This window comes from Camelus dromedarius, chromosome 5 (assembly GCF_036321535.1).
Source record: "Camelus dromedarius isolate mCamDro1 chromosome 5, mCamDro1.pat, whole genome shotgun sequence".
NCBI lineage: Eukaryota > Metazoa > Chordata > Mammalia > Artiodactyla > Camelidae > Camelus > Camelus dromedarius.
The window spans coordinates 65,821,453-65,838,241 of NC_087440.1; the positions used below are offsets into that span (position 1 = coordinate 65,821,453).

General features: G+C 36.4%; 1 protein-coding gene across 2 annotated transcripts in view; it reads left to right on the forward strand.

Moving 5' to 3' along the window:
- The first annotated feature begins 128 nt into the window (after positions 1-128).
- Positions 129-16,789, forward strand: part of SLC39A9 (solute carrier family 39 member 9) — a 41,513-nt gene continuing 24,852 nt past the window's right edge. The window contains exon 1 of one of the 2 annotated variants that reach the window (XM_010976592.3): positions 129-1,000. In XM_010976592.3, coding sequence (XP_010974894.1) covers positions 905-1,000 — 96 coding nt within the window. In that variant the 5' untranslated portion in view covers positions 129-904. The remainder of the gene's footprint in view (positions 1,001-16,789) is intronic. The other variant, XM_010976593.3, reaches the window with a different exon arrangement.

The window sequence follows — 16,789 nt, forward strand, 5'->3', positions numbered from 1 at the left end:
CGATGTCTTCCGTACTCTCGTTATTAGACATGCGGCTTAAGTAATCACCAATATAAACAATGAGATAAGTCATCTTTCAATGGCCCGACTCAAAAATGGCGGCAGTATAAGATTCCCGGGGCATAGGTCGGTTGTAACCCGGTAGTGCCCGTTTGAAGGAGGAGGAGGTAAGGCAATCCGGAAGTGGATGTAATGAAGAGGTGCCACTTGGCGGCCATGGCAGCTGTAGTATCCGTGGCTCCGGGTCAAGGCCCAGCGGAGTGGAGTAACATGGGCAGCACTCGGTATAGGGCAGAGACAGCTTTATATCAGCTTCGCTGCTGAACCCCTAAGACCCGTCGTTACAGACCAGCGGGATTCCTGTCCTCATTCTAGACTCGGAGGAGAGTTTGCCCGGATTGGTGGGCTGGTCCCAGACCTGGGGGAATCACCGGCGGGGCTGCCCGAGGGAAACAGGGGAGCCGGGAGAACGAACAAATTCGCTTGGGTTTTCCTCCTTTTCTTGGTACTATCTGGGACGTTGTTCGTGGAGGAAGTAGGCCCTTTATGCTACCCTTATTATGACGAATGAAGACATCGCTCATTCGCCTGTTTTCCCCATTGACTCTTCTCATCTCTTTTAACCCAAGGGAATTCAAGGACTGGTATCTGAAGACTCAGGGGCTAGGACCTAAAATTGCTGAAAATTCTCTCTGGTGCTAGTATCAGCAAAAAGAGGCTGTTTCCAGGTACGTTAAAGAGAAAGGTGCCTCTCGAACACGTCTGCTGGTGGGGAGGACGAAGGAACTGGAAAGTCCACTTGTTCTCTTGGAGCCACCACACGCGCTTAAGAACCTAAGCATCATTTGAAGCCACAGAAAAATTGTAGTCTAGTGGTGGTAGTGAGTGAATAAAGGAGGGCAGAATGGATGATTTCATCTCCATTAGTCTGCTGTCTCTGGCTATGCTGGTGGGATGTTACGTGGCTGGAATCATTCCTTTGGCTGTTAATTTCTCGGAGGTAAGAAATTCTCAATTTTTTTGGTCAGCTATCAGGATGGCTGCTACGAAGTAGTGACAGTTGTAAACAGACGCTGCTTCCCCAGTTAATATCAGAGCTAAAAGTCTTTTTAAGGAAGACTATCTTTTCAAAAATGCATTAACATTTAGTAATAGAAACAAAATTCATATTCAGCACTAGCGTTCTTAACCAGGGGTGGGTGGATCTCCTGAGGATCCTGGGATTCTCTGAGATTGCATACGAAAATTTGAGGCTGTGTGCATTTCTTGGAGAGAGGCACCATAACGTTCTTTTGATACTCTTGAGTTCCAAAGAATCAAGACTCCAGATTGCTATCAAAAGATAATGGAGAATACTATTTATCCATATGAATTAAAGTCAATATAACTTCCTATTTTGAGAAAATCAAGCATAGTTTTTGGGGGAAAGTTTTTTGTTTTTTGTTTTTTTTTGGATACCTATAATTAGAATGAAGTAAGAAAAAAACTAAATTGGATTATTCTTAACTCACATTTCCTTTTAAAGAAGGAGAACATTGGAATGGGTATTCGAAATTGCTTTCAAATGTATTTGTTTAGAAATGGATTTTTTGTTAATATGGTTTGACGTTTTAGTTAATTTGTTTGGTTATTTATCATTACTTTAATAGACTTTAACAGGGAAGAAATATAGTTGAAGGCACTGTTGAATGAAAATGAAGATATATTCTTCAGTTGGTCATAAGGAGTTCACAACATGCACAGTGTTCAAGGATTAGAGGGAGAAAAACTACTACATTTAGGATTTCATGAGCATGCCTTGGGTTCAGCAGTAAAGTAGTTTCGCTGACGGTCCTGAAAGTGTTTTCAAAGGAAACCGGAGTAGAGAATGGCCTAACGTGGAAAGGAAAAGTATAGATGAGGTGTGAGGTAGGCCTTGAAGAAACTTGAGGGAAGGGGAGGCCTTGCCGGTGAAGAAAATAGCCTATGGGTGGAAAAACATGTGGAAAGAGGCATCATGAGTTTGAAAATAAAGCCCACAGCCAGATGGAAGGAGGCAGGGGTTGCTTGAATTGCTATTACTCCTTTTTTGTTTTCTTTTTTTGTTTGTCTCCCTTAGCATCTAATGATAACATTGAGCTGGTTTTCTTTTTGAGCATATACATTACCTAATTTCATTTTTTTCTTTTTCCCTAATTTCATTTTACTTTTTTTCTTTTTGGTCAGGGGAGGTAATTAGGCTTATTTATTTATCTATTTTTAGAAAAGGTACCAGAGATTGAACCCAGAACCTCCTGCGTGCTAAGCATGTGCTCTACCACTTTAGCTATACCCTCCCCACTAATTTCATTTTAAAAACGCAGTGAGATACAGATGAGGAGACTGAGACTTAAATTATGTAATTTGGACAAGTTCACAAAGTGTTTTAAAATCAGAGCTGTTTTTTCAATCTGTATTTTTCTGACTCAGAGCAGTTCTTAGCCACTCTGTCCATTTTTTTCAAGGGTGGCTAACTGGTAGCCCATGTACCAGATCTAGCCCACAGACTTACTCTGTTAGATGAGCAGCGTTTAATTTTATTATTGTTGCTGGGTGTTTTTTTTTGTCTGTATTCCCTCAAGGAAGCAGTTAGTTAGAGCTGAGTAGCGGTAGATTGTCATGGTACTTCTTGGCTGTGAAGCCTACTTCATTCATTTGGGCTACCTTCCTGCCCAGTATTTTGTGAGCCTGCTATCTCTCCTCTAACATAAACTGTATTTTCTTAAGACTGCATTAGAATTGAGTTGACATTATTAGGACTGACATTTGTGAAGTTTAAGTTGGTTTGTATATTTTAAAACATACTGCAGTAACAGTTATTAAGAATTATAATTAATTCAAAGAAAGAACCGATGAAGCTTTTTATTTCTATAAAGTGCTTAGACCTTTTCCAAGTTCAGCATTTTCTCAAACTGTCTTGAGTGTTTTTTTTTTTGCAATATGCAGGTGTATACTGTTTTCTTTTTCTACTCAAGGAAGTGTGTACATGAGTGGTGTAATTAACCAGGCCATTAATAAAAATAATTAGTATATGTCATTTATGGCTTTCTGATCAGGTAGTCTTTTTCCAGTGGTATGTCTAAAAATGCTATAAATCAACATTCATAATGTCTTTTCATTATTCCAGCAGAAACAATGCACTGTTGAACTGTTAGAATAAAAATGAAAGTTATATATAACTTAGTCAAAGACATTTTAGAATTCAGCTGGTGATTTTTATCTCCTAGGAATTAAGCATTTTTTCTCGACAAATTATACTGTTATTATAGATCAATGTGTTGTGAAACTAGCAAGATGATAAATTTGCAAAAAAGAAACTTCATTCATGAGGACTGGAAAACACAGTTTCTGCCCTTAAAAAATAGCTCCCCAAACTCCTACATTGGCTAAACAACTTTCCTTTTTAAGGGAGTCTGGCATTTCTTGGGAACTGGCATTACTATAAATAAAAGGACAAATAAACTTAATTTGTTTTACAGGTCATTTTCATTTATATGAAGAGATATGCTCTTTATTCCCGTTCTTAATCTAGCTGCTGCTTTGTCATTCAATACTTTTTTTCTTCAGAATTTCTCAGAGCAGGAATAAAAGAGCAATAAAGCCATTAATTATATCAGGATTAGTATTTAGAAATGAGTTAAAATCAAGTAGTCTGAAATTACTGTAGCAGTAGTATCTACTTGTCATATCTGACCATTAGAAGATTTCTGTGACACTGATTTTTATGTCACTTTCTCCTACATGCCTTGCTCCCAAACCTGCTTTCTTGATGCTTTTGTAACTTTTTTGCCTTTTGATCTGGACTGTACCTTTATACCTAAATGATTTCTAAAAGAAAGGAACAAAATCTCTGATTCTGAAATGCATGTATGAGTAACTGATAATCATGGTGCTTTCTTCTTCAGCATATGAGGAGAAAAACTAAACTTATAAAGGCAGCCAAAACATAATTTACACAAATGAGGTTCTGTCTGGTAGAGAAGTTGGACACACTAGTTTAGCACTGTCTTGTGTTTTTCAGATTTAGTTGTTATTGAGCCCTTTTCTTTGGCCCTACATGAAAATACTACCTAAGTAGGTTGAGAGCCTACAACTTAACATTACCTGGTATAATCTTATCAGGTGCTCTGTGAATGAAGTTAAGGTATAAATGATGGCCAGAGTGGGATTTTAAATTGATGATCTGAGGATTCTTATTTACCTGAGCACGTCTCCGTTTTGTCAGCGAGCTGGTAACAGATAGCAGGTTGTGTTTGCCCCAGAGCTTTAGGGCAGCACTCCTCCAACTATCTGGTACATGACCAGCTTTTGTTTTTGGTTAATTTCCATTCCATTGCAGACCAGTGTACTTGTTAAAAATGAAATACTAAGAAAATGAAGTGGAAAAAGCATACAAAATACAAGCTGAAGTGCAGTGTTTATTAGATTCAACAGACATAGAATTCCTCTTATAATTGTAGAAATCATATTATTATAAAAGTTTTTGAAGGCTTTCTCTCATTTCATACTTTTCTTGTTGCAGACTAGTTTAGATGACAATGCCACACTTTTCGTATGTTAAAACTATAGATTCACCTGATATGCAGATGAAAGTAGGGCTTCTCTTACTTCAATAAAGATGGTTAGTAATCCGCTAACTTCAAAAGGAACTTGTCTGAGACAGGTACTGTAGTTCACAATTGGTGTGACTACTTGTCAAGCTATGTAACATCCACATCTCTTCCGTTAAATGCCCTTACAGGATTGTTGTTAGGATGTAATGAAATAATATAAGCACAGGGCTTAACACTGTACCAAGAACATAATAAGAACTTTAGAAAACATTGAAGATTATTCTCAGTACTGATAACTTTGTACTAAATTATAATTTTTAAACCTTTTATTTTGGAACAGACTTCTAATGGTGGGTAAACTCCTCCCCTCCCCACCCGCAAATCACAGAAATTTCTCTGCAGTTTGTTTGGAGTCTGTAAGGTCTTGTTTAGGGGTTGGCATTCCTGTTCGCCATAAATATTTCATTTGGAAAGGGCAGGGCTCTTCCTGCCCTGCCTTATAGTATGTTTCTTAGTATTTAACTTTTTCTTCTTCATTACACTTACTCTCGTTATAAGCTTTGTTTTGTTTTTCATGTGTTAAAGTTTTTGTTTTGTGTCTAATGATAATAACTAATTCATAATAAATATCTTTGGGGCTTTGAGTTACAACCAAATCAAAGGTTTGTTTAAATTTTTCTCCAACAATAGATTCTTTTTAAAGTAGATTTGATAAAGTTGCATTTTTAATGACTTTTGCATTGTCTGGTATATTAACCTTTTGTTCTGTTATGGTAATGCAAAACATTTTATGTTTGTTCGGAATTTCCTTTCTAAATTCTAACCTTTCAAACTTGCATTGTCTGTAATTTATCCATATCTGGAAAACAATCAGTAACTTTGTCCTTCCTCAGATTGCTGTCTTACCAGCTTTTTGTTTCATAAGTATCTTTGCTTGATAAAGCTAAGTTTGAATCAAATAAAATCTAGGTACAATCTGATTCAATATTAAATTCCTGAAAAACTTTCTTTTTTCTAGGATATGATATAGCTAAACATCATTGAAACTTATCTGCGTAATAATATTAATAATACTTAATGCTTATTGAGCTCCTTCTATGTACCAGGCAATGATGTGCATTATTTTATTTAATCCTCAGGACAAGACTATGAGATAGATATTGTTAAGCCTCTCTTTACAAATGAGCACACTCAAGCTTAGAGACATCACAGACCCTAGTAGAGGTGGGATTTGAACTAAGTCCATTTGATTACCAGTTCAAAGCAATTGATAACTAGATGATATTTCCTTTCCTAATGAACACTATAAAAAAGTAATGAATATATCATGGATCTAAATTGACACCTTTAGCTCCTCAAATTAGGAATATCTTTTACATCCCCAATACTTTACCTTCCACAGTACAGCTCATGTCTTGTGCTTACTAAGTGTAGCTCAATTTAAATGATCTCTGAACAGCATTGAAATCTATAAGAAAGACCGAATATGTTTTAGATGCCCTTTACATAAACACCTGCCAAATTGGAATCTGAAGCAGTTCCTGTTTTGAACTATTCAAGATTAATTTCACACTTGATGTCTTCATAGTTTAGTGAATTCTAAATTGTGCTGTTGAAGAATTGACATCCTGGGGTGGGGTGTGTAGCTCAGTGGTAGAGCGTGTGCTTGGCATGCGTGAATTCCTGAGTTCAATCCCCAGTACTTTCATTAAGGGGGAAAAAACAAAATTGACATCCTTTTTGAAGGAAGAAGATCTGAAATGGATTCAGAATGCTTCTGTGTGTTATAGTCTTAACCTCTCCTCTCTCTCATTGAAGAATTTAGATGTGAGACTTTGTTGAGTGGTAATGAGTTTTAGGAACCTCTATAGCTCAGTTTGAAATTCCAAGTAATAAGTAGTAATGCTAACCATGAGTACATATATTTCTTTAAACTTATGACGAATTATAGCGATCTCAGTTCCCCTTTAATATTCACATTCAATGTCTAACTTTACTGCAGTTAAATAGAATCAAGTGTTAGTTGGTCTGGAAATTCTTCTGCCCTGATTATATGGATTTTTAAGCAACAGGATCTTGGGGATAACCATTAGATAATTACATGAAACTATTTATTGCAAACCTGGAAGTCAAATTTCTATTAACCAAAAAGTTATACCCTAGCTTCTGCACCTTGTTGTGTGTTCTTTTCATTGATTCATTATGCATTTGACAAAGGCAAATTGGGGAAGGAAAACAGGTTCTAAAAGCAAAAAAAATGATACAATGAAATAGATTTTATAGAGATACAGTTTAGCATAGTGCTTAAGGGTATGGATTCTGGAGCTAGACTCTGCAGGTTCAGGTCGTGACTCTGCCATTTGCTGGCTTTGTGAGCCTGGACAAATTACTTGAACTTTCTATGCCTCTCTTGTACAAATTGAGGATAATAGAAGTACCAGCCTCCTAGGATTATTGTGAGGATTAAATGAGTTAATATATGTAAAGTGTTTATGATAGAACATGCTTGGCTTAGTAAGTACTTAATAAATATCAGTTATTATTAATAGAGGTGAAGAAGTATCACGTCTGTTGTGTAGAACTTGTCCATCCAGAAATCTCAGTAACCTAAAGGACAGAAAAGTCTCTGATTAGCTAAATATATAGCCTGAAGACCAAGCATTTTACTTGCTCTCTACTGTCCTTGTCTGTCACTCAGCTCCTATGTATCTGTTAATGATTCTAGTAAATTGGTGTGCCAGTTATCAATTTATTGCCTTTTCGCTCCAAATTCACTCTTCATTGGCTGCTCTGCAAAAATGGGCCCTTTAAATATTTTTCCTTTGCCAAGTGGCACAATGTTAAGCTTCATCAGTAGAGGATACTGGAGAGAAGTTGTAAGAGGAAGGAGTTTTCCTTCTTGGTTCTGGCATGCTTGCTCAGCCAGCCTTCTAGGTGACTTCTCTGGCACTGATCCCTGTAGCTCAGGCAGCCTCACCAGTGTCCAGCCTCTGCACTGCAGGTGGCTTTCAAAGCCTCAGACTCCTGCTGAACACACAGCTTTTCCAACACCCAGCAGCCAGTAGTTCCCACTGGCAACCCCATCTTGGATGGTTTTATAGGAGAGTCTCCAGTGAGACACTTTCCCTTGGACAGCTTTCCCAACACTCTAGAGTGCAGATTTCCAGCGAGTTCTACCAGTGTGACACCACAGAAACTTCTCTGCTTGTGATGCTGTGACTTAGAATAAGAAGTATGTATTTGGTCTTACTCCTGTTCTGACACAGAGCTCCTAAAACCTTTGGAATTTCCTAAATGATGAGAGCCGAATGTGTCTTATTATGTGAATGAGGTGACTTTTGGAAAGCCACTAGATAACCTAAGGATGGGGGCTTGTTGCCAGGAGAAGCAACCACATGATTCCAAGGATTGGAACTTAGCGGTCGAACCAGGGAGGGGAAAGGGAATGAAGGTTGAATGAATTGCCAGGAGCCAGCAATTTAATCAGTTATGCCCATATAAGGAAACCTCCATAAAACCCCAAAGGATGGGGTTTGGAGATTTTCCAGGGTGGTGAACACATAGAGATGCTGGGAGAGTCACACTCAGAAAGCGTGGAAGCTCCATGCCCTTTCCCCATACCTTACCTATGAATCTCTTCTATCTAGCTGTGCCTGAGTTATATATTCTTTTATAATAAACAGGTAATCTAGTAAGTAAAATGTTTTTCTGAGTTCTGTGAGCTGCTCTAGCAAATTAATTGAACCCAAGGGACCAGTGGTCTATAGCTGGTTGGTCAGAAGCACTGGTAACAACCTGAACTTGGAACTGGCATCTGAAGTGGCAGAGGGCCAGTCTTGTAGGACCTATTGCTGATTCCAGATAGATAGTGTTAGAATTGAATTGAATTGAATTGTAGGACACCCAGCTAACGTCTGAGCATTGCTTGTTCTGGGGAAACCCCCCTCATACACACACACCTCGAAATTGGTCCCAGAACCTTTTACTGCCATTCACTGAGTTTGGATCTCAGCCCTTATGGGATTTCTTCTTTGAGAAACTCTTAATTTGGTCCTAAGGTAGTCACCGCTCCTTTTAGCTGCAGTTCTTATGTTTCTAATGAGCTAATTTCTCATTACTCCAGTTCCCTGTTACAGTTATTCTTTTTTGGTTCAAATTACTTTATGATTTCCATTTCTGGGTTGGACCCTGACTAATACATCTAGGTAACAGGTCATAAAATCCAATAACTACTGAGGCTGAACAGTGAATCAGGCCTAGAGTAAGATAAAGTGGTCCAAGTGTCTTGATATGTGGCAACTGACCTCCAGTGTCAGTTCCTGGGAGTCTTAGGGACTCATGAAAACTGTGGTCAGCTGTGGCACAGAAGACTATGTGCCATTTGATGACACCAGCTCTGGTGTTGCCAAATATTCCTACTTTTCAGAAGTTGGAAATCAGGATTTTTATATGAATCTTCTAAATTTTATACTTTAGCTACTAATTCAAATATTATTACCTCAAAAGACCTATGTTTGTGAGCTACCAGTCTAGAACCTCTGGGCTGGACTGTCTGATTTCTAAGCTGACTGTCTGATTTCTAAGCTCTCTGAAAAGTAGAAAGAGAACACTGGAAGGGATGGGGCAGCAAGCAGAGGAAATAAGTCACAGCATTACAAGAAGGGAGATTGAAAAACATTTCAGATTATTACAAAACCTCAAAGCACTGATGCTTAGAACCACTTAGTAAAGGGGAAAACATCTATGTGCATTTTTAGGGCACTGTGCTCTCTAATCCCACCACAGTACAGTAGTTAGTAATAATGATAGCGACATTATGAACTCATGTCAAGTTTTGTATTGATTTTAACAATAACCTTGAAAGGGAAGAATTCTTGTCCTGTTTATAGATGAGGAAACTGAGCCTCAAAGTTTACCAAGTTCAAAGCCACTATTTATATGTCTCTAATTAAATGGACAAAAAGAAAAATTTTTAAGCCTGGCTATGTAATAGAGGTTCTTAGTAAGAAATTTAGAAAATATGATGTGCAAAAGGAAAATTAAATTATCTATTATCCCAGTGTCCAGTGAGAAATCACTAGTAATATGTTTGTTTCTTTTATTCTTTTTTTCCTACTTGTTTGCATTTTTAATATGGTTAATTATGTGGTATTATGTATACATTTACATTCTCTCTTCTTTTACCTGGTAGTATAACATAAGCATTTCCTTTATTATTAAAAACATGTTCTAAGTATTTTTAATGTCTTCATTACATTTAGTTATTTTATATACAGAAATTCTTATTATGCATTTAGTTTGTTTTCAAATTTTTGCCATAATAATAGTTTGAATGAATATTTTTGTGTCTAATGCTATCACTGTATTTCAGATTACTTCCTCAGGAGTAGAATGACAGGATTAAAGGGCATAAACATCCTCAAGAGGTTCTCAATCTATATTACCATTTTTTTAAATGCATTTTTTCCAACAAATGCAAATGACACTGTATTCTCTTGAACATTCTGTACTACCATTAATTTTTAAAACTGCTAATTCAATAGAGTAAATGTGGCTTATTATTCTAATTTTCTCAGTTCAATAAAACTTCTTATGTATTAATAATATAATATTCATTGCCGGTATATTCCCAGGTCTTTCCCATGGATCAGTGGGTTTTTGGGGGGTTTGGTTTTGTAGTCCGTCACATTGAAAAATCTTATGGGATTTCCTTTTATATTTAGAAAGGACTCTTTTACAAAAAGAAACACAGGTTACTATTCTAAGATTGGAGGAAGTGGCATTAATAAATTGTTGCTTATTACCTTTCTGTCAAACGAATTAGGAAAGGGGACGCCTATATGCCACCAGCATAATGTTAACTATGGTAACATCGTTCACTTGAACTTCTGTCCAAGTATCTGGGTTTTGTTTTGTTTTTCTTGTGGAGAAGGAGCTTAGAAGTATTTACTGCATGCTACCTATGATGCTGAAGATAAGTAATAATGACAACTACTCTGTACTAAGTGTGCTAACATCACACTCCTGCATGATAGTAGCAGCAGCAGCAGCAGTGGCCCTGTTTTACAGAGGAGGATATTGAGCTTGCTCAGCGTCACAGAACTGCTTTTTGACACCTTGTCTCAGTTGTGAGGACTTGAAGAATGAAGTTCACATTTGAGTTTTCTTCGTTACCTGTTACTGACACTTAGCAGCGGATAATGTAGTAATTAAATTGACATTAGGAAGTATCTTCTTGAAAAAGGTTTATTTGTAAGAAAATGGAGAAAGCCTTTGTTGCTTGAATAAAAGTTACTTTCTGCCCTGTGATATTTCATCTCTTCAGTGCCTAGAACTTTGAAGAGATCAGTCTTATAACAAGAGATGCATCTTTCATTTTTTTTAGGAAACTATAATTGATGCTTTCAGTGCTAAAATGAGCATGGTACAAGGGGGACTGAAACAATCTTCGATAGTAAAAGCTTTTAAAAGTTATTGGCGTGTATTTAGTTGAACCAAACAATTTGTTGGCTGTTTCTATGAGCACGGAAAGAAAAACCATTTAACTATCTTGGTATCTGCCAAGAAAATTAAACTGACTTCAAAGCTTTGCACTGTGCTGATAGTTAATGGCATTGAATACAAGCTATTGTTTTAATTAATACTTCTGGTCAATCCTTTGCTCAGTCAGGCTACAGATGTAAAATTGTAAAATGAGATAACATAAAATGAATAGCATTGCACATTCATGCCTCTCTGGAGCAAATGTTTCATTTCTCCAACAGAAACTATTGCTTTGGGAACTCTTTTCATCTTGAACCACACTTGGAATTTATAGTTCTTCATTTAAATACATCCTTTAGTGATTTACCGTAGGCAAAGGAGAGAACTTGTCAGCATCTTAACTTTGACACATATACAATTTTGAGATTAGATCCCAAGTTGTGAGGTTGTGTGAAAGAATACAGCTGTGCCAGTAACGTAGAGCCACATCTCAAGTGCTTGACGTAAGTCAGATTGAGTCTAAAATGATTTAGGTAGTAAGAAATTTTTTTTAAGTAAAAATTAAACTATAACCCATGGCAATTATGCTTATTTTTTTGCTGTTGATTTTTTTTCCCGTTAAAAGTTGCCTCTATGATTAGGTTGCCATGAGAAAGATAGTAGACATCTATCAAGCTGATAAAAGTTATATAGAATAAAGAATCTTTATATTGCTTTGCTGAAGATTGAAACAGTGACTGAATAATGGTTAGAACAGTGCTGAAGATTGAAAAAAGATTTTGAGCTCCTTGGAAAAAACCAGATGTCATTAAGGGATTTGCATTAATGAGACAAATGACAGCATTGCCTCACATTTACGATGATGATATCCTATTATGGTTTTTTATTATATGTAGTTTATACCCCTTGAGCCAAAACATAAATTCTAAATTAGGTAACCACTGAAAATTCTTGATATGGTTACACTTATGAGGGATATGTTAGGTCTATTTCCCAGCACACCTATTCTAAAGAGCTTCTAATGCGTTCATACATTCGTTGATTTTTAAGGGCCAGTAAAGTGTCAGGTACCAAGTCCCCAGTGCCTTGCATGATGCTGGGCATTTAATTCATTCTTTCAATAAATATTCAGGGAGAATCAGTTTTGTGCCAGATACTGTTCTGTAAACTGAGGATTCAGCAGTAAATTAAAAACAAAAGTCTTTGTCTTCACAGAACTTAAAATTTTCTAAGGAGTTCCAGGAAATAACATAGCATTCAGTGGAGGTTTAACTTCATTTCATAAATAAATATGCTTTAATTTCAAAATGGACTGAAAACATAATATAGTAATTTTAGCGCATACTGCATTTCCTTGGAGGAAATACTTACAAAGCTAGATGATTCACTCCAGTTTACCTGGATGATCTCTTCCTACAAGTTCTCAAATTCTTTTTTTCTGACTTTTTTTATGGTATTATAATACAGATCTTATGCTTACACTATTGTTGATCAGAGTTTTCCAGGCTTTTGGATTTCACAGGTCAGTAATAATTTTGAAATTTGGGAGAATTAATAAAAGATTGCCTGCTTTAATTCTGCCAAGTAAGTGGCAAAGTAAGTGCCAAGTAAGGACATTAAAAAACAAAAACTGTTGTCACCATCATTTCTTAAAGGACATTTTGGTAATGGCTCAGTGGTAGAGCACATGCTTAGCATGCACAATGTCCTGGGTTCTATCCCTAGTACCTTCATTTAAAGAAAGAGAAAGAAAGAAAGGAAGAAAGGAAGAAAGAACATTTTAACATCAAAGAGTAGATAGGATATAATCTTAGAATAAAGAATTGTCCTTTATATTGAAGAAATAAAATATTATGACAAGCTCATTACATTGCCCTTATTTCTCTTATTTTGCCATGGACCTTTAGAAACTATCAATAGAAAACAATTATAGCTAAAGATAATTTTGGTTTTCCTCTTGGTGTTGCTAAGGGATTTTGCTGACAGACTATTTACAGAGGTTGTGTGATTGAATTTTATCTTTTTTCAGAGATAAATTTTATATTATGAATTGTATGTCTTGTGCCATTTGATGGACATTGTCTTGGAATGTACAGGGTGGCAGAGTACAATGTCAAATCTAATCATGCCTCTATTGCTAGCTAGCCTAGCTGTGTGATCTTGGGCAAGTCATTCCTCATCTTTGACTTTGGATTCTCCATCTGTATTTTGAGAGAAGATCATTTGTTACATTTCTTCCAGTTCTTAAGCTTGGATTCTGTGTTGATAACTTTGGTAGCTAGTATCACACTTTAAAAAGTGTCTACTATGAACTAATCTGCAGAACAGAAACAGACTTGCACACATAGTAAACAATCTTATGGTTACAGGGAAAGGGGGTGGGAAGGGATAAATTTGGGAGTTTAAGATTTACAAATGTTAGCCACTGTATATATAAATAGATTTTTTAAAAGTTTCTGCTGTATAGCACAGGGAACTATTCTCAATATCTTGAGAAAATGAAATATGAGTGAATTCAATATGAAAATGAATATATGTATTTACATCCATGACTGGGACGTTGTGTTGTACACCAGAAATTGATACATTGTAACTGATGGTACTTCAATTAAAAAAAAAAAGTATGTGTCTAAAGATTAATAAAAATTGGTACTGTCCTTGTAAAAATTTGGACCGTGCTCCTGTTCACATTCCTTCAACAGAGAGCATTTATTCATATACGATTAACAAAGAGGTGTAATTTCATGACTATGGACTTTAAAGACTTACCATGATTTTTTTGTAATGATATTAGCTACACATGGAGATTCAACTATTTTCTAGCTTGGGCCTTTGGGAAATTCTTATAAAATCTTTTATGATAGAGAATGTTCAGAAATCAGGTCCATGTAAATAAGTGAATGGGATTATGGGTAATTTCATTTGGGAAAAAGAACATCTGTTAATTATTTTACATTATTTAAAATTTAAAAGGCAGCATTTTAGGGGAATCATTTTTTACTTTCTTTATGAATTTGAAGGTTTTATTTGTAGTGCCCATAGTCATTCTGGGTATATATCCCTCAGTTATCCTAAATGTTACTACTTCACCATCTTAATTTTGTGGTTTGGAAGCCTCAAAAACTCATTTCTGCTCTTTTAAAACTTGTCTCAATCTAGTGCTTCATGTGACTCTAGTGTAGATTATGAAGCACTTGGTAAGTGCCTAGTGAATTTGTGGAATGATGCACAATTGTAAAGACCTCTGGCTTCTGCATGGAGTTATTTACATAAAATTGTGGTGAATGTTTTTTAAGGAATAGCTGAATGGCAGGTGAGATTGTTTAAGAAAAAAGTTTGAAAGTAGCTTTTAGTATTCTTCATAGACCTCTGACCTTGCTTTCAAAGAGCTGCCGTGAAGACGCCTTGTTAAAATTGGATAGTTCTATAATGAATCCTTTCAGAGGTCCTGGTTGAATAAATTGCTTCCTAAGTAGTTTTTGAAATAAATACGTGATTTTATAGGGTGAAAGGTTTAGATCTTAATGCAGTTTGATGAATTTTGACAAATGTGTATAACTCACATTCCAATCAAGATTTAGAAATTTCTATCATCCTAAAAAAATAATCTTATGCCATTTTCCAGTTAGTCTTTTCTGCCACTGTGGTCCCCTGGTACCCCCTCCTGCCAGAAGCAGCCACTGTTCTGATTTTTATTGCCGTAGTTTAGTTTGACCTGCTTTTAAACTTCATATAAATGGACTCATACAGTACATATTCTTTTTGAGAAAGGCTTCTTTTATTCAAGCATTGGGATGATGTTTTTGAGATTCATGTTGCTGTATGTTGCAGTAATTTTTTTTTTCCTTTTTGTTGCTGATTAGTTTTCCATTGTGTAAGTATACCACAGTTTATCCATTGTGCTATTGCTGGGCATCTGATTCAGATTATGGCTATTACTGATAAAGTTTCTGTGAGCATCCTTATACAAATTTTGGGGGAAGACATATGCTTTTATTTCTCTTGATAAGTACATAAAAGTGGAATTGCTGGTTTAACTTTATAAGAAACTGATAATTTCCTAAAGTGGTTGTACCATTTTAAGCTCCCACCAGCAGTGTACGAGAGTTCCAGGTGCTCTGTATCCTTGCCATCACTTCGTGTTGTCAGTCTTTTTAATTCTAGCCATTTTAGTGGGTGTCTCTTACTGAGTTGTAATCATTTTTTGTATTTCAAATACAAGCCCTTTGTCAATGTCTTAGGTTGGTTCCCTAGAAAACAGATTCTGAAAAGCAGATTTGCACGCAGGAAGTTTATTGGAGAGTGCTCTTGGGAATAACACCTGTGAAAGAATGAGCAAGATTAAACAGATGGAGAAGTTGAACTGTAATTCAGTTGCAGTAGAGGCCTCAGCTCATCCCACAAAAGGCTCTGAAGCTGGATGGCTCTTCTGAGATATTCTGAATTGAGGCAAGGAGATCAGGCTTTGTGCCTTTATACCTTTGTACCTTTCTCCACATAGCACCAAGAGGGATAGTCATTAGATGCGGACTGCCCTGGGAGAGGGAATATAACCTTAGGTTAGTCTTTCCCCTTTGGCCCAACGGCAGGACCTCTGAGAGACTGAGCTGTGAGGCATTAGTAGGCAGCACTCCCAGCAGTTGGCAGAACAGGTGTCTCCAGCCTGAAGGGGGTTAATGTAGACAATGTTACCACAGCACCTACCACAGATATATATATTTCCACTACTGATGTGGATGTTTTCTTCCAGTATATAGTTTGTCTATTCATTTTCTTAATGGATCAGCAAACATTTAAAATTCTGATTTTGAATTTTTTCTCTTAAAATGGTTTGTGTTTTTTGTGTCCCTGCTGAGAAATATTTGCCAACCCCAAGATTGCAAAGGTATTCCTCATTTTCTTCTAGCAGCTTTTGAGTTTTAGGTTTTATATTTAGGTGTATAATCCATCAAGGATCAGTTTTTCTATCTGATGTGAGCTACTACCCACATAATTCTTGAGGGCAATCAGCTCTTTTTCTTTTAGGTCCATCCTTTCATCACATCTCATCTTCCCTTAATTTGCAAAGCAGAGACATCTTTCATTTCCATTCCCCAGAGTAGAGCAGAGTCAAAATGCTGACAGGACAGTCTTCTTTCCTAGCAATTTATTCATCAGTTTGGATTGTGGAGTTTTGAAATTAAAGGCCCTAAAATGAAACAGTATGCTCAGCCCAGCTCAGTTTTACCCTTATTTTTGTCCTTCCTTTAGAAGTAAAACTTGACATTCATGAATTTTTTTAAAACAAAGGTAACTTTTATGAATTTTTTAGAGAGAATGACAAAAAGACTAATTAATTACCACATCACCTTCTACACAGAATAGAGCTGTTTTTCCGTCTTGTGTTCTCCAGGCTCTGACAGTTTGTCTCAAATGAATGCTGTGATTAGCAGTGCTTTGGTGAGGTTAGTAACTTGGAAAAGACAAAGACTCTTAGAATAGCTCAGTATTAAATGTTAAAATAGTAACACCAGTTGTTTGGTGTCATTTTTACAAAATGCTTCAAACACTCTTTCCTATAGCCTCCTGTATCTTTACAAGACGTGTAGAAATATTCTTATTTTACAGAAGAAAAGTTGAGGTACTGAGCTGTTAACTAATTTGAACATGGAATCAACTCTGACTCCCAGGCCAGTGCCCCAACTACTGGATACATTCAGAACACTCTCAATTTATAGGTAGCTAATGGCTGTCCT